The sequence below is a fragment of the Maylandia zebra genome, linkage group LG23 (genome assembly GCF_041146795.1).
Source record: "Maylandia zebra isolate NMK-2024a linkage group LG23, Mzebra_GT3a, whole genome shotgun sequence".
Classification (NCBI taxonomy): domain Eukaryota; kingdom Metazoa; phylum Chordata; class Actinopteri; order Cichliformes; family Cichlidae; genus Maylandia; species Maylandia zebra.
The window spans coordinates 28,621,188-28,644,623 of NC_135188.1; the positions used below are offsets into that span (position 1 = coordinate 28,621,188).

The 23,436-nt window shown below is 40.7% G+C and overlaps 1 protein-coding gene across 17 annotated transcripts in view; it reads right to left on the minus strand.

Moving 5' to 3' along the window:
• LOC101481727 (abl interactor 2) overlaps positions 1-23,436 on the minus strand; it is a 31,939-nt gene continuing 8,503 nt past the window's right edge. Inside the window, exons 4-12 of one of the 17 annotated variants that reach the window (XM_024798793.2) lie at positions 22,682-22,699; positions 21,013-21,116; positions 16,590-16,736; positions 13,839-13,963; positions 13,386-13,592; positions 6,790-6,948; positions 5,011-5,094; positions 2,735-2,914; positions 1-2,376 (exon numbers count right to left, since the gene is read on the minus strand). In XM_024798793.2, coding sequence (XP_024654561.2) covers positions 2,201-2,376; positions 2,735-2,914; positions 5,011-5,094; positions 6,790-6,948; positions 13,386-13,592; positions 13,839-13,963; positions 16,590-16,736; positions 21,013-21,116; positions 22,682-22,699 — 1,200 coding nt within the window. In that variant the 3' untranslated portion in view covers positions 1-2,200. Of the gene's footprint in view, positions 2,377-2,734; positions 2,915-5,010; positions 5,098-6,789; positions 6,949-13,385; positions 13,593-13,838; positions 13,964-16,589; positions 16,737-21,012; positions 21,117-22,681; positions 22,700-23,436 lie in introns of all 17 variants that reach the window. The other 16 variants (XM_024798792.2, XM_024798794.2, XM_076879934.1 and 13 more) reach the window with 16 other exon arrangements.

Consider the following 23,436-nt stretch of genomic DNA (forward strand, 5'->3'; position numbering starts at 1 on the left):
TAAATCTCAATAATTTTATTGTCTTTGTTCTCATGATTTTACAAATATGATACTTCTGCAATTCAACTTTAACTGTGCAACACAATGGCATTATGGACTGTTAAACTCGACATCCCGAGGGGACGTCTGTGACTCCAGGAAGCTGTGAATCCTGCAGACCAGAGGGCCTCACTCAGATACATATATATATATATATTTTAGTGTCAGTTTATGAGTGTTATGCAACAAGAGTCAATGTTCTCATTCATCTCCCGCCTGCAGTCTGTCCGCAGGATTCACTAGCAGCTTATGCACACACACACAAAAAAAGATTTTTCACCACTGATGACGGCTACTGTCAGGGGGGAGGAGGAAGCCGAGTGCCTCCCCTCCCTCTGTCCCTCCTCCCCCACAGGTCAGCGAGCGGCTCCTTGGACGTGGGCTCGAAGTAAAGTTGTACAGTCTCTTTGGATGCGGCTGGCGGTACCTGGTCAGAGCTGCAGGGCTGCTTGCCTTTTTAGAAATGGGTGATCTTGCCACGTAGGTTTCAGGGACACCAGTACAGATAATAACAATGGCATGCAAGACTCACATACAGACCCACTTGCTGTTGTTGTTTTTCTTTTTTTTTTCTTTTTTTTCGGGAGTAGAAAATAAAAAGATCCTGACAGAAGTACAAGCACAGAGCCCTCGCAAACAGCCAAGCGCATCAAAAACCATACAGACGACGAATGGTGCCTAAACTCACTGTCTCTTTAAAAACAAAAAAAAAAACAAAAAAAAAACAACAACAACAAAAAAACAACAACAAAGGTATCGGGGTCCTAATGTGTTACTTAAAACCGTTTCAAAACACAACAGCTGGCTTCTTTTCATATTCAATAATTCCTGTGTCTGAGGGCATAATACATCTTCACATTTATAATATTTCTTCTACACCTTTTTGTTTTTTGAACTTTTCACTACAAATGTATGTGCTTCTGATTTCAAACAGCTCGGGAAAAACTAAAGATCTGTAATTCGACGACAGTCCCGCTTCCCTCCGGCCGATTTTTATTGCAAAATGAAGTGATAACCTCTGAAACAGCAACACACACACACTTCAATATGGCACAAGCATCTTAGAAATGACCTAAATGCATCGTCATCGTGGTTTGTCGTGGGTGAATATCAAAAACCAAAACCACACCATATCTAAAAATATTAAGACATTAATCATCAGTAGAGCAAAAAAGAAGCTTTTAGCCCCCCCTCTCCTTCCATGAGTTCAAACATGCAGTCTGCCGCTCTGTAAGCAAAACTCGACCGCCAACTCTTGGTGAACGGCAAAAGAAATAGAATAAAGACATAAAAGTAAACGGCTCGCCTCGACTGTTCATTCAACTTTATTACGGGAGCTGCAGACTTTAAATCCACGCCTTTCTCTGATTTGAGGGCTGGATGACGATTCCTTCACCTGAAAACTGCAAAGTAAAGCATGTAGTGACTAAACTCGTCCGCTTTAACCACGCAAACGGAACAAAAACGAGCAAAGTTCATCATTTAAAGCACTCTTAAGGAGGATTTCCCCCTTTTATCTAGCTTCGTGGATCACATTAAGACATCTGATGTGCTTATCTTCATCAGCTTTGGCACGCTCCGTGCCCTCACCCGCCCATCCATGCGTCTCACTGAGGATATCGCTGTTGCATCTGGAGTGTCTGAGAATAACGAAACCTGAAGGCATTTTCCTCCAGCCCTTTTTTTCCGAAGCCTCATCTACCCGCTCATCCCCCCCACCTCCCACTACAAATAAATATTGGGAAAACTGCTAAAAACACAAGGAATAAAAAACATAAAAGAAGCAGAAATCAATTTAGTGGCCTCGTAGTGTGAAACAAACTCTCAAAAAGTAACAAACCCATCACCGCCCAGTCCTCCTCGTTAATCAAACAAAGTCACAAAGAAAGAAACGTTACAGGGAAGCTTATATCTAGAGTAGTGGTCGTTTTATAGCGGCGACTAAGTCACGAGAATGACCGAGTCTGTCATGTCCAATTTCTTCAAAAAAACAAAAAACAAAAACCTGCCTCCTCTTTGCCTCCCTGCTCTTTGCTCTCTTCGCCCGGAGGTGATCATGCTCTGTTCGATCAAAGTCTTTGACCTTTAACCCTTCCCTCCCCCCGCTCCCATCCCCAACAAGCGCTCCTCCCGTTTCCTCTCCTGCTCAGGGAGGCGCCGCTCAGTCAGCGTAGTGCATGATGGACTCGACGTAGTTGCCGGGGAAGAGGCCCGTGGTCCCGTTCATGACGCCCTCGAACCAGCCGTCATCGTTCTTCTTGATCACGTAGATGATGGCGCCCTCCTGGAACGAAAGCTCGTCCTCTTTGTCGCGGGAGTAGTCGTAGATGGCCACCACTGCAGGATGACGGAATAAAATATGGAAATAAAGATGGAGTGGATTAATATTCTGGACTAATATTCAGAAAAAAATATTTTTTATTTCTGACAAGTTGTACATTTATGGCAAGAAATCCTTTTCCATTTTTGTTTAATTAATTAAATGAAACAGTCACATTTTCTGGTCATTTTTCTTGCCAAATCGTCCTCATTTAAAACATTTCTTTCTGCTTATTTTATCAGAAAATATTCAAGTTTGTTTAATTTAAATTCTTCCCTGAATCCATTTTTCCGCTCTTGGACCCGCTAATCTTCCACATTACACTTTCAACATTTTATTTTATCACACACATTTCCTTGACCAGCAAAGGCAGACCTTTCTCCAGGTAGTTGCGTGGGGCCCAGGGCGGGTCCTCCTCAGCGTAGGGGTCGCTGTACTCCACCACCGCCGACTCCTCTTCATCCTCATCGTCCTCGTAGTCTTCAGGTGGCGGCGGAGGAGGCGTGGGCTCCTCAAACACCGGCTCGTCGGCTGGTGGAGGTGGCACGTCTGAGACTAGGAGTAGTTTCCAGGTTGGGCAGTAATGGGGGGGAGACAACCAGTTAGAGACGAGAAGAAGCTCAGAGGCGGAGCTCTTACAGTCATGCAGAAACAGCCCATGCTGGGTGTTTGTCAGTTTTACAGAGAACCTGAGGACAAACATGCTGAAAACAAAAAGTGCACGCAGCAGCTCAACGTGCATTTACAGAAAGACGACACAAACGCCTCATTATTCTCATCATGCTTCGCACTCTTTGCTTACACGCATGATACCGAGCAGTCAACCACCACCATCTGCTGCCAATCCACCACCTTCAGGCTTTGAAATCCCTCTCAGATTTTAACCAATGGGAAAAACCTAAAATACTTTTCCTCTGACCAGTTTCACTTCTCCATTTCTTGCTTTTGCACCTTTACACTAAAAATGAGCCTTTGGTTTTTAAAAGCATGACATCTGGAGCTGATGTGCTGTCCATAGTCTCACATGCTCTGCATTACTTTTACTCAGTAAGAGAAGTTGTTTCAAACGTTTCTGGAGCAAAACCCATGAAAGGGGAACTAAAATCTTCAACGAACACTCAAAAGTCATTATGTTCCCAGCGTGTTGTGCATACTGGTACAAGGCGTTTTCACATGAAGGCACCCAACCTGCATGCTGATGGTGGGTGAAGCAGACATCAGGTTAACTGAGACCCCTGGGCCCAGATTTCCTTTATAAAACCTTTATAAAGAGCTTTTCTGCCACCACACTGTTCACTTATCCACTCACACATCAGAAATTTGTGATTACCTGCCTTCGCACACAAAATTGGATTTGCACTAAACTTCATTAGCACCGAGCTGGCCTGCACCATCTGGTTTGTTTGTTTAAGGAGGAATCATTTTGTTTCCAAGTTCCTCTTTTGTTAGCACCACATTAGCATTAGTCACCTTCTCCTGACATATGACGCACTTTGACAGGGTTACAGCTTTCCCTCTAGTTCCTTTGGATAATTCTATTTGTACTGGTGTTTTTTTTAAGTTTGCTCCACACAAGAAAGAGATCGCAAGTTTTGTTAAACTAAACGTTAGTTTAAAATCTATCCTATTATAACATTTGTCTCCATGCTATTGAAAAAGTGCTCATTTAGATCATTTAACAGTCATGTGCGGTTCTACAGTACTATAGCATGGTTACCACAAACCCTAAAGCACGTCTGAACCTGCCTCGACACATTTTAAAAAATCCAAATGCAAATTAATGGCAGAATAGTTACTTCTGTTATGCTAGTGTGAAGTCTGGCTCCAGGTGTAGCTGTTGCACTGTAATGCAAACTTTGTGTTGGTGTTGTCCAAAGAAAGGAAAAAAACAAACATAATTTCCACATGCTCCAAATAACCCAACAATTTCTGCTTGATTTCCTCTGTGACAGTGTCAGACAGCTGGATTGTAATATCTTGAGCTGCATGAACGCTGGTGTTTGCACATAAAGTTGGTGATAGATTGTGTTTTTTTTCCTTTTGTCAAGGTAAATCTGTCAGGTGTCGTTTGACAGTGCCCTCGTGTTTGCAGTATTTTACATTCACACGACATTCGTGTCCATGTCTTCGAGTTAAATGCAGAAAGTGCTTCTCTGATTTATTCTTTGCCTCAGATGAAGAAAGAAGTCCCCCCATTTTGCCAATTTCTTCCTGATGGTGCCAACCTCACTAGGAAAAAAGTTAACAGCACCACCTGCTGGACTGAAATCGCAGTCCAGCAGGTGATCTTCGTTCTCCTTCTGAACAAAAACCTTTGTATTTCGTGAACCTGTATCAATATAATGTTGTCATGCAAAATAGTGTCATACTATGCTTGGAGTGTTTAGGCCCGAAATATCTCATTGATTTGAATCAATTATCGCGCTTCGAGTCTTCTGGAGCTTATAATCATACTTCTGGCATAATATCCAAACGTATCAGACAGTTTAAAGAAAACTGCTCAGAACGAAGCCTGAATGTGAGGGCAGCAGCTGATGTTGGTGGTTGTTTACTTGAGAAAATATTCACACATAACAAGAACCCAAAAACGCACACTACAGGGGATTGAGTGGAGGTCATGCAGAGGGGGCAAAGAGCTAAAGGCCACTTACTAGTCTCCTGAACACGGGCCACAAAGCCCATCAGAGGCAGCTGAGGGGTGATCTGCATGGAGGGGGGAGGGGGCACGAGCGGGCCTGCTATCACCAATCAGAAATCAATACACAGAGGAGGAGGAGGGGACGGGCCAGAGAGAGGAAGGCGGCAGATGTGAATAGGAAGAGGTTAGAGACCACAGCAGAGAGTTAAAGAACACTTAGTAAAGAACAGAGTTCTCATCAGAGGCCTGCAGCTACTTTAATTATACATTTATTAATGAAATGCCAAAAAATATTAACCAAAAAGAGAAAAAAAAAAGAAAAGAAAATTGGATTCTCTTAAAATTTTCACAAAGAATTGGCAAGAAAGAAAGCAATTGTCACATGTTAAAAGATGGAACCGTTTTGGAGAGCTTCACAGACATTTTATGATCCAAATATTTCTTCAATCAATCAGGAAGATGATGTGAGCCCTAAAGTCCTCATTCTTCATCTGGCTGTCAGACAAGTGTCTGAGTCTAATCAAAGGAATAATTGATGGGTGAAGATCGCAGGACTGACAGCAGCAGCAGACACAAAGACTTAGCAGCTCTTCAGACAGAGAGCTGGTGAGGAGGTGAAGTCCGCTGAGGACGCTGAAGCAGATGGGAAATGGCAGACTACAAAACCAGACAGGCGAGGGTTTAATAGAAAATGCAGACACAACCCCACAAAAAAAAAAAAACAAAACCTAAAGGTTCAATGAAGTTTAAATCAGCAGATAAGACTTGAGTGAAACAGAGATAATAATGCAGCTTTATCATGCACTGCTCACACACTGGTGCTCACGAGCAGAGCACAGATAAGATTTCATTTTACCATTTTTTTTTTTAAACCATCTCTCTAGTTTACCAGTAGCTAATCTCCGCCGCCTGTATTCTAAAAGAAGAGCCCAAGTCCTTCAAGTACAAGTTTGAAGCTTGAAGCAGTTGGACCATGCTCCTCTAACCCCAATAAAGCATCTTGACCCAGACATCTGCTCCCCTCTGGATATTTTCTCTTTTTCAGACAATCATCTGTAAAGCTGAGACATGGTTGTGCTGCAAAATCCCAGCAGATCAACAGTTTATAAAATACTCAGACCAACAACCATGCCATGTTCAAGTCACTTAAACCTTTATTCCACATTCTGATGCTTGGCTTGAGCTTCACCCGGACACCTAACCCCTGCCTACGTGGCTAAATGCACTGATTTGCTCCCACGTGACTGGCTGATTAGATATTTTTGTAAATGAGCAGGTGAAAAGGTGTACCTAATAAAGTGGCCAGAGTGTAATATTGGTTGGTCTATTTAAGTTAAAGACAAATTCACTTCCTCATTTTTAGCATGGTGTGTGTGTGTGTGTGTGTGTGTGTGTGTGTGTGTGTGTGTGTGTGTGTGTGTGTGTGTTTGCGCGCGCGTGTAGAGCTGCAAAGATCCATCAATATATGGAAAATGATCAATTCTTAAAAGAAAAACTGTGATTATTTGCCTTAAACTACCAAATATATTTTAGTTTTATTGTGTTTAACCTAAGTCACTATTTTATATAGCAATAAATAAAACGACTAACTAGAAGGTTGTCTGCAATTTAACTGATTTTAGAACCATTAGCTGCATCACCATTGGCCCAAACCTTTATTTATAGGACAGAGAATAATGTTAACACTTTTTTTATGTTCAGACTTCATAGGGAATGAAAATCTTATCTATAGGAATCCAAAAATGAAACAGTAACACACACACACACACACACACACACACACACACAGTACCTTGATTCTGGGCAAAGTGTGGCCCCCCGTTAAGCTGGTTCTGGGTCACGTTGGGCTGACCAGTGACGGACGAGGGTCGGCGGTATGGCAGGGAGCCTCCCACCGGAGGGTTCGGAGGCTGCTGCGCGGGGCGGTTCATGCTGTAGAACTGAGGAGCACCTGAGAGAAGACGGCAGCAGGGGGCAGCAGAGAGCCACGTAAGTCTGGGAGTGCAGGCAGCAGTATCATGCTGCTGTCTTACAACACCAAGTTTATTAGAAGAATACAGCTCTGAACAACAACAATCTATTCAAGTTCTATTTTTAAACAGCCACATAGGAGCAATTCATTGGATTTTGTATCAAAACTTTGCAGTTTTACAAAAAAATAAAAAAAGAAAGAAAACATACCTTTTCCATTTGCAAAGTTTAACATTTCTTCGTTTTGAGCCAAACATACTTAAATGGTTTGGTTCAATGCTAAATTGTTTAAAATTTTCTGGTTTTTTTCCTGAAGAAATTTCTACAGAAAAACAGCAGGTGAAACTAGAAAATTTAGCCTGTGAAGGTTCTCAGTCATCCAGGTCATCGTAGTCAAAGGAGCTTGCAAAGAAAAGCGTCTGGACTTCTTTAAGTTACTTGAAGACGTTTCACCTCTCATCCGAGAAGCTTCTTCAGTTCTAAGGTCAAATGGTGGAGAGTCCCAGATATAAACCTAGTGGGAGTGACCCCCCACAGAGGGACAAAAGGACCCCCTGATGATCCTCTAATCACCTGAGCCAAGGTGTGAAACTGGGTGTGGGTCCCAATCAGAACGCCCATTTAGGATAGCCGCACGTTTTGAGTGTTTCCTTTACATGTGTGTGTTCCTTCTTTTTTCCTTCAGGCTTAGAGGGAACATGTTCTGCCCGGTGGTGTAGGGTCCTAATTACTCCAAGTTTGTAATTAATTTGTAACTTGGTGTAAAACTTGGTGTAAAAAGGAATGCCCAGACCTCTGCATTGGAGAGACCAAACAGCCACTTCACAAGCGCATGGCACAACACAGAAGAGCCACCTCCACAGGATGAGACTCAGCAGTCCATCTGCATCTTAAGGATAAAGGACACTCTTTCGAGGATGCCAATGTTCACATTTTGGACAGAGAGGACAGATGGTTTGAAAGAGGAGTGAAAGAAGCATCTATATCCACTGTGAGCGACCATCTTTGAACAGAGGCGGTGGCTTACGACACAAACTGTCTGCCATCTATAATCCGGTTTTGAGTTCCCTCTCCAGACGCCTCAACGCCCACTCACATCCTGGCCATCTGATCTCAGGAATTTGCATGATAAGGTGGGGCCAGGTTTCACAATGAACTCACCCGAAACTCTGGCTGATTGTGACCCACACCCAGTTTCACACCTTGGCTCAGGCGATTAGAGGATCATCAGGGGGTCCTTTTGTCCCTCTGTGGGGGGTTACTCCCACTAGGTTTATATCTGGGACTCTCCACCATTTGACCTTAGAACTGAAGAAGCTTCTCGGATGAGAGGTGAAACGTCTTCAAGCAACTTAAAGAAGTCCAGACGCTTTTCTTTGCAAGCTCCTTTGACTAGAAAATTTAGCATTTTATACTTTTTTTTTTTTTGCATCTCACCTTTAAATGAAAAGTGTCAGGGGAGGAAAAAAAAAAAAAAAAAAAAAAAAAAAAAAAAAAAAGAACTGAGTAACACGTCCCTTAACTTGTCCCAAATCTCTCTCTGAGCCAATTCAAATATTAACATTTGGGTAACAGCAGTTCCACCTTCCAGATAATTACAACATCCAGCCACAGAAAAACAAAAGAACAAATCACCTGGACACCATTAAGAAAAGAACAAATAAATAAACACAGCAAGAAAGCATATCACCACACAGCTCATGCATTAAATATCAGAACATCATCATGACAGAGATGCTGGAGGCCTATGAGAGGCCGAGAGGGAGGACGAGTGGAGCATCTAGCAGCAGCAGCGGGATGATGGAAAGTTGGAGGCAGATGGCAGAAGAGCTGCACACAAACAGGACTTGTGGAAGTTTGTTTGTTTTGTCTGTTCCACAGACTACAGCAAAGACGTGCAGTCAAAGACCTGTTTTACAAGTATTTTCTAACACTGAGTAAAATCACCCAGGTAAGAGACTCATCTTCTTTAAAGTCATTTCTTGCAGTCAATATTTAATTCATGTGTGCAGCCCTTATGAGGTGAGAGTTTCTTTTTAATACCGACCGCAGTGCTCATCAGAGCTTTAAATCCAGTCTACATCCTGAATAGAAGACCATCAAATTAAAATAATGCAGCTCCACCTATCAGAGCACTTTCGGTTTTCTGAGTACTTCAGTGGCATCACTGCCAGGTCTAAAATAAAACATTCAAATTTGTTTTTGCAGAGAACAGTCCAGACAAACTGCAGTTATATTGAAAGATAATCATCTTAAACTTCACTCAAGTTTTGAATTTAAATACAAAATCTTTGGGAATTTACAGCTTTCATGAGAATTCATTCGACACGTATAACCACTTCACTGTTTCTAGCATTTTTAAAGAAACTTAAATGATCAGGTACCATCTTAAACATTAAAGCCTTACCTCCCCTTTTCTTAAAATTTCTGACATTTTCATTGTGTTCAGTTTAAACTGCTCATTTCAACTTAGTATTAGTTTGTTTTCCGCTTGTGTAAAGGACTTCTTCCTGTCCATTCCTTTCACACTAAAAGTACTTGAGACTAAGTGACTGCGGTTTATAAATTGGCTTACAGAAGTGTCAAAGCCGTTTACAGCAGAAACCTCTTTACTTCACCCTGAATTGAACAATATGAAGACTAATGGGTTTTTGTAGTTATCAAGTGAATGTAGACTAGCAGAGTCATCTAGGGATCGCAACAGTAGTTATTGTATTCATTCAGGGAATGTAATAGTTGTCTTTGTAGTCTAAGTAATGTAGTTGTCATAGCTGTAAGGGAATTGATTCATTGTCGTAGTCGTCAAGGCAATGTCGTGGTCGTTGAAGTACTTGTCAAGGGAACATCGTCGTAGTAGTCATCGTCAAGGGAACCTAGTTGTACTTGACTACTTGTCATCATTGAGGGAACGCAGCAGTAGTTACTGTATTCATTGAGGGAGAGTAATAGTTGTGGTCGTATCCTAGTTAATGTATTCATCTGAATCCTGTCCTGTATAATTTTGTGTTTCAACTGTTTATAAATTGTTATCAAATCAATTTATTTATATAGCACTTTTCACAGGATAAAAACCACTTCAAGTGCTTCACAGTAATATAAAACAGAAACACATAAAATACATTAATAATAAAACACAGCACAAATCTAATTAAAAGCCAATCTAAATAAATGAGTCTTAAGTTGCTTTTTAAAAGAATAAATACAATCAAGGCAACATAATGATGGAGGGAGAGCATTCCACAACCTGGGGGCCACCGCTCTAAAAGATCTATCACCTCTGGTTTTAAAATATGTTCGAGGGACTACCAACAGCCTTTGATTAGAAGATCTCAGGCTGCGAGAGGGAGCGGGGGGTTCTAAAAGATCAGGGCCCGTATCCCTAAAGAATCTTTGTGCAAAAAGTGGCTCCTAGCGGCCAAATTCTAAGAAAATTCTCAGAGTCATGACGTTTTCTTAGAATTTCCCCTAAAAGTGACACGACAATCCCAGTTAATATAAAAGCTATTCCTCAAGATTCCTAGCGCTTAAAAGGGCTCCTAAGGCGAGATCTGCTAAGAGCAGGGAAGAGGACTTTTAGTGGCTTAGGAGTTCCCCTAAGCAGCTGCACAAAATGGCCAACAGAAGAGGCAGGAGAGATGTCCTGCAAACACTGGATGACAGGGAATTATTGAGATGCTACAGATTGGATCGTGCAGGAATCATGTTTGTGGTGGATCTCCTTAGAGATACAATTACTTCACCAACTCGACGCCACAACGCTATTACACCGGAGACGAAAGTAATCACAACCCCGAGGTATTTGGCAACCGGGAAAATGCAACAATGCAGCAGTGATGACTTGGGTCTGCAATCACAGACATTGCTAAAAGCTGAGCCGTGTTACCCTCGTTAAGACCACACTGGACTTGTAACGTTGTGATTTATACTTCATTAAGGACAGCCCCTTGAGATAGGCCATCTTGTTTTCAACGGGGTCCATATGGGAGTGAAAGTACAAAATATGCCAGCTAGGATATTAATATGAGCAAATAAGACACGAATTATTATTTGAACAGGGTGTAATGAGTTTAAGTTTTCACATATTTTGGATTCTAATGTTAGGCTATAACCCCTACAGCTTACTATTCATTTTCCAGATATTTTCTTGAATGTGAAATATTATTTACAATTACAGTCAGCATAAGATTAGAGTGTATAATTATGTTTACTGATTTGAGGGTACATCCTTTGCTCATTATCACCAAAAGCTCATTTCCATCAAACTTGTAGGATCAACCAATCACGGCTTTTGAAATGATGACTCATACCTAGCAACGGGGTCAACCACACCTCCTCACTAAGATAGGATTTTCCATCCATTCCTTGCTCAGAGTTCACTGAAAATGTTCTGGAATCACTTCTAAGCTAAAACTCCTGGCAAGGAATTTTTAGGTTAAGTTAGGAGCTCTCTGAGAGGATTCTCAGAATCTTTAGGGATACGGGCCCAGAAATGTAAGCAGGGGCATCACAATTCAAAGCTTTAAAAGTCAGTACCAAGATTTTAAAATGAATTCTGAAATGTACTGGAAGCCAGTGTAATGAGCGTAACACTGGTGTAATGTGCTCTCTTTTTCGTGTCTTAGTTAAAAGCCTTGCAGCAGCATTCTGGACTAACTGGAGACGATCAAGATTCCTTTTCCTCAAACAAAGAAAAAGGCTGTTACAATAATCTAAGCGAGAAGAAATATAAGCATGAATAACCATTTCTAACTCAGACAGCAAAGTTTGCAGTTTCGAGATGTTTCTTAGGTGAAAAAGGCAGTTCCTAATTAACTGGCCAGAGTGTTGTTCTAGGGACATGGCAGAATCAAACATCACACCAAGGTACCTGAGGCTCAGGTGAACAGATGAGCCAAGAGAACCAAGATGCTGTTTGATTAGAGATATCTGGTTATCGGGGCAATAATTAATGTTTCTGACTTCTCAGAGTTCAACTGTAAGTAGTTGTCACCAAGCCACTGTTCAATGGAAGCTAAACATTTAATTAAAGAGGACAGTTTATGGACTTCCATCGGCTTAAAAGAGCAATAGAGCTGAATATCATCAGCATAGCAGTGATAAGACACCTCAGGGAACTGCCTAATTATAAGTCCTAGAGGTAACATGTACAAAAGAAAAAGAATAGGACCCAGAACTGAACCCTGCGGTACCCCACATGTCAGATCTTTAGAATGTGACATAAACCGATTCGCAAAAACACTAAAAGATCTGTTGGAGAGGTATGACTGAAACCACTTCAAAGCCAGACCGGACACACCAACTACGTCCCGGAGCCTGTTAATCAGGATGGTATGGTCAATGGTGTCAAAGGCAGATGTCAAGTCCAACAAAACCATGACTGAGGATGCTCCGGAGTCAGCTGACATCATAATGTCACTAGAGACTTTAAGTAATGCGGTTTCTGTTGAGTGACTTTTACGGAAACCTGACTGAAATTGGTCATAAATTTCATGTTTTTCTAAAAAAAAAAAAAAAAAAGTGGTAAGTTGATCTGCAACTACTTTTTCCAGAATTTTCGATAATAATGGAAGCTTAGAGATAGGCCTATAATTCTTAAGCTGAGTTGGATCCAAACTGCTCTTTTTTTAATATCGGCTCAACAACAGCATGCTTACAGAACGTAGGGACCACACATGTTAAAAGAGAGGCATTGCATATCTCTACAATAGAGGGGCCAATGACAGAGAGAGCATTTTTAAACAGCCCAGCAGGTAGAATGTCATTTGCACAAGTGGTAATTTTCATTTTATCCAGCAGGAGTGAAAGGTCACGTATGGTCATTGGGTTAAACACTGACAGTAAATGAGGGGGAGGTGGCCCAGAGACACAAACAGATGGTATTGAAGAACCAATGCTCATACGGACATGATCAACTTTATCCACAAAGAAATTCAGAAACTCATCACTCTCAGATATTGATGTCACAGGTACTCGGTGGACCACGGGGGAAACAATAGAGTTTATGGAGTAAAAAATAAACTATCATTGTTTATGTTTTGCTTGTTATTTTCTGCTACTTATTGTAATCATTATTTGCTTAAGCCAGCTTTTATGCTGAAATGTATTCAGGTCCACGGTATAACTTCATTTTTTGTGTCTTCTGCACAGCTACCTGTAGTTTCAAAATGACTGGTGTAGTCGCAGGTACAATAAATCCTTTTTTCCTGCCATTAAAAACATTCAACAGGTTGAATTTCTAAATTTAAACTGAAACAAATTTTAGATCTGAAAATCTTTCAAGAACTAATTCAGACTTCCAGATGAAAAATAAATGAGTAAATAAATTAGGGTGATGAATGAGCACACTGGGATCACACAAGCACGTCACGGAAGGCGGGATGGAGGGCGTGCAGGGGGTGAGGAGGGAGTCGCACTCACCTTGTGCAGGGTTGCCATAAGTAGCAGGGCCTGTGCCAGTAGGTACCGTGGAGGCAGGGAGTTGGGGAGGGGGTGGGGGTACAGGCGGGATCTCTACAGGGGGATTGGGGGCTTGTGGGGGTCCGTCTAGGGCAGAGGAAGGGGGCCCAGGGGCTGTGGCAGTGTTTGGGGGAGGTTTGGTTGCGTTGGACTGGGCAGGGGCTGAACCTGAAGGGGGAATCGTGCAAGGATACAAAGGGGGAGGAAAGATAAGTGAAGGGAGGTTAAGAGAAGGGTGAGAAGGGGAGAGAAATTCAATCCAGAGTTTGTGCACACCGATTCGACTAATGAAAGCCAGAGTGAGCAGTACTCCCAGATTACTCAACAAAGATTAGTGTAGTTAGTACGTTTCAGTCACAATAAGGTCCTGCAGCTCAGAGAAGAGAGGAAGGGGGACAAAAAAAAGGGGGTTACCTGGGAAAACGTTGGGTGGGGCTGGGGTTGGAACGGCGATGGGCACGCCCACGCTGCCACTGCCGCTGTTCTCTCGGCTGCTGCTGCGACTGCTGCTGGGGTGGCTGCCTCCGCTGCTCCCACTGCTGTCGATGGGTCGGCAAAAATGTGTCAGTCCACAAACAAACACACCAGCAGAAATTGGAAGAGAAAAAAAAAAAAAAAACTGCACCATTTGTTAACAATCACAGGAAATAATACAGCCTACATGTAACATGGTTGCAGTCTGCCCTGAAACCAGTATGGAGCTTTTTTTAACCCAACTACAGAGCCACAGGAACAAAAGTCAGGAACTTTGAGAACTACTGACGCGTGGAAAAGTGACAGTCTGTGCTTTATACTGACAGCAGGATATTTTGGTATAAGGACTCAAAAGTAAACTTGAGTGTGAGTACAAAACTACTCAAGAAGGGGCAAAAACCGTGCTGTGAACAAGACGCGTGAATGGTCTCAGTTATGATTTTAAATTAACAATTTTGCACTTGCAAATAGACTGTATAAAAAGATGGCTCTAGCCTCTGTTAAGTAATCTACTTGCCTTTGAAATACAGTTTTGATACAGTTCTCTTCACATGGGGGAAAGGTGGAGACACCAGGTTGTCTGTTCTGTCAGAAGAGAGATTGTTGAAAGACCCAAAACCCCCAATGACCCCAGGTTACATCACTGATGATGTGTCCAGGGGCACCAGATAGTGCATCATAAACTGAATCAAAGAATTTGAAATTTTTCTTTTGTTTTATTTCAAATCAGATGTGAATATCCAACAAAAAGGGTCCAGCTGATCACCTACCACTTGCTACCTGGCTAGCACTGTTAGCAGGATGAGTCAGTTGTTGACTATGACAACAATCTGCATAGTAATTGCAAAAACAAATGAAGGAACACAAGACTTAAACTTGTTTTTTTAAGTGCAGCCAAATGCTGTTCAACAGAGAGATGAATCTGCCGTCTCATAACAAAAGAACTTGTCAATCACAGGGTAACCACACTCTCGAGTATATGCTAATTTCTTATTATTTTTATATTTTTATTTTATTTAAAAGATTAATTTTACAATCATTAAGACCTAAAAACAACTGAGACCAAAAACCGAATAAAGTGTTTACTGTAGTAAAAAAAATAAAAATAAAAAAAAAAATTCCCCCGATCAACCTTTTATACCAAATACATTATAAAATTAGGTTTGTGGCCAAATTAAGGTTACTATTGTTGCTTTGCTAGTGACAGCTTTTAATAGCATTAGCTAAATTCTGGGCTAATGCTAAATGAATGCTACAACAGCATCATTGGTCAGTTGCATGTTAATCAGTGACCAATATTAGCATGGCGATATAGGAACGCCAACAACTCAGGATATCACATGGTGCTTTGTTTTCTAACCTCCACTTCTTTCTTTTCTAAAAAAAAAAATACATAAAATATTGACACACATAAAAATGCACACACACACACACACACACACACACACACACACACACACACACACACACACACCAGTGTTGGTCTTGTAAAGTTTTGTTGAACTCAGATCCCCAATCCCAATCTTGAAAAGATGCTGGAGTAACTGTTTACACTGAACCTGGCTGATTTTTAATCCTTTGATCCTTTGGGGAAAACAACAGACATTTCCTGAAAGTTCCTGACATTGTTCCCAGGTTCACATCATTTATTTCCAAGTGAAATTTAGATCTATAAATAATTCACCTCTCTAATACAGTTTTATATTCAATCTGCAACCAGCCTCAAGCAACACACAGTTCAGCTGTCTTTTCTGTTCTTAATAACTCACTTCATTAATGTAGCACCCTCAAGAGCATTGATGTGTTAGCGTGAGCTGTATGCCTTTGAAATGACTATGTGACAGTGACAATATTAAAAGAAAAAGTGGGGGCAGCTGGAAGCCTTCACAGGAACACATGACACAGCTGACGCAGTGGCAACACGGGACAAAGACAGATATGAGACGCCGTAAAAGCAGCAGGAAAGATCATGAAACATGGGGCAGACTTTCTGTTGACAGGCGGGAGAGCGCATGGCTGAGAGATGAAGAAGATGAGCTATGGATGAGTGGAGCAGATACACACTCGTGCTGAGAGGAGAGTCGGGGAAGTTTTCCTATTTCTAGAAATACTTGAAACGTTTGGCCAACAGATGGGACACCGTGACGAAACTTTCCATGTTGTTTTCCCCCTCCCAAAACCCCTCTTGCTTTTACTTCTGAGACGGCAGGCAGGGTGGATCTAAGAATATCACTCCGTGTTGAGCATGAAAAAGCTTCATCTTGGGAGATGAACTGACAGTGGATTGACAGGACTGTGGGGGCGACGCTGCCTATTTAATGACTATTACCATAGGAACCTGTGTCTAGCCAAGCTAAATAAAGCTCTGCATCTCTACCTCATGCTTGTTTCTTTGTTGTTATCTGAGCAGCGAGGGGAGCAAACAGGTGAGGAGGTTTCTAAATAATGTGTCAGTCTGGGCTTCTCCTGGGAGCTGGAGCTGCTGATGTGGGCCTGGATGTGAGTTTTAGGAAGTAAGAGTGGTTATAATTTCAACGAGGTACCATATCAGAGAAAGTGCTCAGAAGCTGGATCGCATTTTTAAGTGTAGGAGGGGAGAAGAAGAAAAGGCAAGTAGAGTGGGGCAAAAGGGGGGTGGGGGGCTTGTTTAAAAAGTGTAGAGAGGCATGCTGGGAAGTGGGGTGGGGGTACCTGTACGTGCGGTTCCTCTGATTAACAGATGCAGTGCGTGCAGGGCTCTGCTGGGGGTGCGCCATGTTGCGCGTCGGGCTTGAGACGTAGTCGTTAGGGACAACGGGTGGACGCACCGGCTCAAGCGTCCTATAGGGGGAGTGGCGCCTGCGAGAGGGTCAGGAGGACAGGAGTCGAGAGGAAGGGGAGGGGGGGAGAAAGGAGGGCATCCATAGAGAAGTGTAGGGGGAGGGGAGGGGGGAGAGGGAAGAGGAGAGCAAGAAACAAACAAGTGCAAACTTAAAAAAAAAAACCAAAAAAAAATGGGTGATGACAGGTGGTGAAACACTGGGGCTGGCTGGGGTCCACAGGTGAGGGGGGCGGAGTCAGAAATGACGTGGCTGCTGTCAGCTGAAAAACACACTCCCAAGGAGATACACCATGAGTTTGTTTGCACAATCAAGCAACTACTACAATTAAAACTAGTTTTACTGACATGTTTGATTTGTTGATTTATAAGACATTTATTGCTTACGTAAAACTATCTATTTTACAGCTGGACAATTGTGGTTCATGGCACAGTCACACTAGGATAAAAACAGGACGTGGTTGTGGTTGCCCATTGATTGCAATTACATTCTTTTTGCATTTGAAAACCACATTAAATCACAAAACAATTGCAACCTGTCTGCAAACAATCACAGTCCGACTCAAACTGTTTGCAATCACTCCCAGACATGTTGGTGAAAGTTCGCAATCAACTCGAGTCAGTCTCCAACCTGTCTACAATTAGTTTCTTTACAACAGGGGAACCAACTGGACTGGTTTCCAACTGTTGTATCTTATATAAAACCAAAGTTACTGAGTTCTTATGTCATTTTGCAGTTAAACTGTTGTCATGCAGACCTTGTTGCTCAACCTCATTCCATTGCAAAACTGATAGTAGACTGACTGCAAGTTTCAAACGTTGTACGAGCTAGTTTCAGGTTCGTGTCAGTTAAATATAATAAGCATGACGAGGCAAACTGCAATCTAGTTTTTATATATGTTTAGCTTTTGAACAAAGTGCATTGCCCTTCACGGTTAGGTTACACTAGCATTACGCTAGGGTGAAAATGTGACAAGCATTTCCAATTCTTATCATAAAGAGTAAACCCACGTTATCCGTTTGGCTCTAAAAACTCTACAGTAACTGTACTGTGCTTTTATAGAGCCCCTAGTTCACTCAAAGACAAAGTTTACTTGTGGTTTACATAACAACAAAGGCAGTTTATGGTGCAGTTGCTTTACTGGCCTGGCTCCCTTGAGACCAAACTGTGCTTTATGTGGCTCATTACAAAAACTGAGTCTGACACCCCTGATGAAGATCAATGAGAGATGAAGCTTGTTTTGTTTTTTTTTCCATCTTGCTGGCACTAACTTCAAAGATATTTAAAAGGGACTGTATTTTTCATTGATCACAGTGTTATGGAGTCACAAGCTCATCTGGTTCATGATGTTAAATTGATGCTAGCATTTAAACCTTTTTCAAGAATGATTGGAACAAAGAAAATAATTTAAAAAAATCTGTATTACTGCTAGTACAGTTTGTGTTTATATACTCTTTTTTTCATGAAATGATAAAAAAAAAAAAAAGTATTCCTGTATGAAATATTATGATGCCACTCAATTTTAGTCACTTAGCAACAATTCCTGAGTTATGTAGTAACTTCAACACTTAGACTCTCAGTGTAAATTAGCAAAAGCAATCCTGAATTTATGAAATTGTTCAAGGGAACTAAAATAATAAAATCAGAGCAACAGGTTTAAATCCCTAAAGTGTTCCCAATTGTTCCCACCCACATCTTCTGAACTATAAACTCCTTGAATAAAAACCTGGAAATGTGTTTTTTCAGCCAGCAGCAGCTCTACGATGATCAGTTTTTAACATGGGAGGGATAGAAAAAAAAAAAACATAACCCTGAGGTTTTATTGATCTGGGCCTGCAATAAGATGTGCTGGATGTAAATTTCCCAGCTGACACAGTGGGGTGACCCATCTCTGAGCACTGTTGCCATGGCAAAACGCTGCTATGAGGAATATGGGGCAGCCAGGAGTGGGCGAGCTGGGTCACAAACACACAACTCAAAATGAAAACTGAGGTAGTTGAGTAACAGAGGAGAAGGCGACAAATTAAAAATCACACAGAGGATGTCCGCCTGTAGCCACAGGCTGCGGCTGAAGGTGCGTCATGGAGGGTTGCAGCTGTGGTTGATCGGCATGCGTCTTGAAGGGACAGAAGGAGACACACACACACACACTTTTTCCACAGAAACACAAACAGCACATCATACATAGGACTGTCCCAAGGGTAAGACATACACACACACAGCATTATGAGGTGCACTAGCAGAGTTCCTGTGGGATAAAACACACCTCCAACAGTCAGGCACAAGACAGACAACACCAAACACCTCTGCAGCTTCCATGAGCTCCGACACAGAACATAACATTAGAATACTCCAAAACTAAGAAAGGACCACAAAACTTCAGTGAAAAGTGACACTCTAATTAAAGTTGCTCCAAAACTACACCTACATTATACAGTTAAAATTAAAGTCTATTAAAGCCATTAACCTGTCACAGCCTGCCCGTATGGCTAAATCTGGCTGATAGTGCTCAATTTAATGGTTAAGATAAAATACATTCACTGTAATTACTTAGCAGCATGAACAAGATATGAGCTGAAAGATACATTTTATAGTTAAATAATGATGATGACTCAAAAAGACATTTTTGGAAAAAGACTCAATCAGTTGAAAATGACATTATCAGAGCAAACTAGAAAGGAAAAAAAAAATCTTCAATTTTAATAAACAAAATGCAATAAGAATGGGGGCTAATCCGGGATTTATAAAAACAAACAAACAAAAAACTTTTTTTTCCTTTTTAAGATGCCTTTAAGAAATAATGGGATCACAGCTGGTATGATTTACACTTAGATTAATTTTTTTTTAGCTTTAAATACCTTGTGATCATAATGATCATTACTTTTGTATAATGCAGTGCAATATATATAATATGTACCTTACTTCCTAATTAATGGGTCGGCCAATCTGAATGAAAAGTTGCACGAAGATCGTCACACATGAAGTGATTGTTAACAAACTTTATAAAAGATTTGTTATAAATCCCAGTTGATTTTGGTATTCAGCAACCCCCTTGCGAATGCCATTTTTTGTTTGTGTCATTTTAAATGTACGTTGTTTGTACTCAACTTGACGATCACCGAAAGTACCACAGATCTTATATATAGAAGCTGAATTTGGACAGAAGGTCGGCGTTTGTACATTTTCCATTTTGTTCAACTGAATCTTCTGTATTTTATTCTAATTTTTTATTTTCAGTTGGGAAAATATTAGTTAAGCATGTAAGTACATCAGTTTCTTTTTACTCATCAGCCAGCATGCATACACCAGTGCTGGGATATAAATAGTGACAGGGTAAAATAGGCTAATATCAACCATGTATCTGTACTGCTAGGCAGGCAGGATTTGATGGGTTTAACGCAGCTAATTGTCTTCTTAAAGTGAAGCTGATAGAAATTAAAATTAACAATATTGTTTGTTTTTCCCATTTGATGCTTTTTCATTTTGATGTCTGATCTAATTTCAGTCAGGAGGAGTTTAACAAGTTTGAACTAAAAATAGAATAAAAGAGCTTTTTTTTTTTTTTTCTTTAGATGACAACCAATGCAAAACCAATCTCTTCTTCTACAAACCCCAAAATATAAAGTTTCTTTTCCTAAAATAAGGGATTTAAAAATCCTTGTTCTGGTCTTGAATGCCAGAAAAAAGAAAAAAGCCAGGTATTAAATTGGGTACAAACAAAAAACAAACAAACCAAACAAAAAAAAAAAACAAAAAACAAAAAACAAGAAGAAGAAGAAGAAGAAGAAAAAAAAGAAAATTGTGAACAGACATCAGCTCGTATTTTGCAAACACTGCTGCTTATATTCATATCAAGTAGATTATCAAAAGACAACTTTAAGCATCCCAAAAAGAGCAAACTTTAACACACTTGCACACACAAAAAAAAAAAAAAACCAACAAAAAAAACCCCCCAACTCTTTAGAATTTAGGGAAACCTATTTAAAAGATGCATGGTGCATGGCTGAGAGCGAGAAACCCTAACAAATCCAAAATTCAGCATGCAGCTTGATGTAAAAATATTTCTTGTATAAAAGAAATGAGGTTGTCTCAGCAGCACAGAAATGTGAACTGGCCCTAAAACAGATTTGAAACCACCCTGAAGAGACTAATTAAACCAGGAGGTAAAGGAGCGATGATGAAACTGGGAGTAACCACGTCCATATGACAGGCCTTGTCGTTACCCTCCCAAAACCGACTCTGCACGCCGTACGTACGTCTCAACACACATCAAGGTGGTTGCACAGCTTACATACCCAAGCGTCCCTTTCCCCGTCATGGGTGGGCTCGGGGGCTTCTGTGTGGGGGGGTTGGTGCGAGGGAGTCCGCCTCCTCCAGCCTTCATGTTCTGAGCGCTGGCCTGTGGCAGGTAGGTGGACATTGGTTTAGAAATCTGCTGGTTAACCATTAGACTTCTTACACAGCTGTCAACCTTCAAATTATCCTTTATTTTGTGATGAGAGTTAGAAGATAAGATCAACAGCACTCCTATAGGAGGCAGCTTAGGTTAGCATGAGGAGGTAACAACATCTGCCCAAGTAACAAGAATTCATCTCCATCGTCCACACTAAGGCTCAGTTGGTAAGAGCAGGTCATCTACTGATCGGAAGGTTGGTGAATTTGCATCGGCTGCATGGAGGCATTGGGAGGAGGTGCATCCAGCGAGTATGAGTGTGATTGTGTGAATGTTAGATAAAGTGCTTAGGTATAGATAATATATGAATGCTGAATAAATGTGGGTGACTAAGACTTGAAGCAGTTTAAAAAGAAAGAAAATATATTACATGCTAATTGGCTGGTTTTAGAAGTGCTGATGGATAGATTTTGCCTTTGCACACTTGGTCATTACAACCAGCTTTCTGTTGGATAATGATAATAAAGGTCTTGAAACTTTCTGCTTTTCTTTACGTTCTGTCACAGATTCACAAATTGCCACAAATTCAAATTAAAAGTTGCTAAAATGTTAAATTAGGTCAAAGCACATAAAAGTTTGGGGTTTTTTTTAGTCATAGCACGACAAAGTACAGGGAGACGGCCTTCAGTAGGCTTATCTAAGTCAGACAGTCTGTTGAAAGGCATAACAGAAGTGTCAGAGTCAAATTAGGCTCTCCTATGTAACACAATATTATTATCATCATCATCATCATCATCATCATCATCAACTAAAATATAAAATCATAACAGTTGGTGTTGATGATACAAAGCTGGTTGTTGTGATTCAATTGTGGTTGTAGTAATCAAATATAAATTGCAGTTTACGCGACACATGGATGCAAATATGCTCCAAATTATGGTGTAATGCATTTGCATTTCCTCTCATACCAGCTGTAAATTTTGCATCTTTCAAGGTTTTTCCAGGTTTTTTTTCCAAAAACGACAACATGAAGCGAATACTGATATTTCTACTTTTTTGTGCATTAAAAATGTGACAGGAAAAGGATTTTTCACAAGTTCATTTTTAACCTCCTAAGACCCGAACTCTTCCACGACATGCATTTTTAATTTCTCTTTGATATTTGGGCATATTGGGGCCCGATGAATGTAAAAATAAAGAATTACCAGATTTTTTTTCAACCTTATTTTTGATTTTAAGAAAAATAAGAGCCACATATGAGGATATTCGTTTAAAATTTTGATAGAACAGTAGCAGTATAATGTCCTTGTAAGTGGATATCAGGCCCTTGTAGAGCAAAATTTAGTATTTTACTCTAAATAACCCAAAATGTGATGTCCATGTATGTGGACGCCAGGTCCTAGGAGGTTAAAGCATTTTTCTGAAATATAATCTGAATATCTGTAAGCAAACACATCTTTAACTGCAAACAAACCAAAAATGTAAAAGAAACCACAGACACAACAATACAAAACATCCACAAATCACAAAAAGCCCTTCCTTGTTTGGGGCTCTTACTTTGGAAATCTTACCTTAAACCTTTGCAACCACTACAGTTGGTAACAAAGATAAAGTTAGGCAAGCATAAAGAGAGAGAGAAGAAATCAGGTGATTAGTGTGTGAAGGAGGAGAGGAAAACAACAGTTGTTCAAGCTTGTGCTTCACAAAGCAGAGCTGGAGAGATCCGGCCAACAATAGCTTAGTGTTTAAAATCTGAGGAATTCGACAGCGCTTCGGTTTTCTGTATAAACAAGCTCGTCATTGTTCAGAAAGTCAGCAGGAACAAAGCTTTAAGAATCAGCCTCTCCCATGATTTTATTAAACATAAAATCATGAGAAAAGCCTGTTTCCAGCTGCAGGTGACAGGCTTAATGTCCTGGCCGTCACTGGCTCCCCGTCCATGTGAAAAGCCTGAGTCATTGATTTTTTTCTTAGATTTCTTGACTTTGAAAACCACTGAAACCTAATAATAAAGAACATGACCTCTACAAGTCCTTTGCTTATCTTTAGACTTTCATCAGTGAGCAGCCTGGATTAATTCCGACATTCAAACACATTTCCATGGTCTTCTTTTGACCCCTAAATTTAAGTATTTGACAGTACTGCATGCAAAAAAATACCAATATAAACTAAATTCTATCCCTTAAATCAATATTTAAGTATTGTATTTAACTATTTAAGTAAGTGATGTGATTATTTTTATATTATAAAAATAATCACATCACTCTTATAAACTGGCATGTGGTTGGTGACTTTTTAAGACTACTTTTGGCCAAATTTAAGGGAA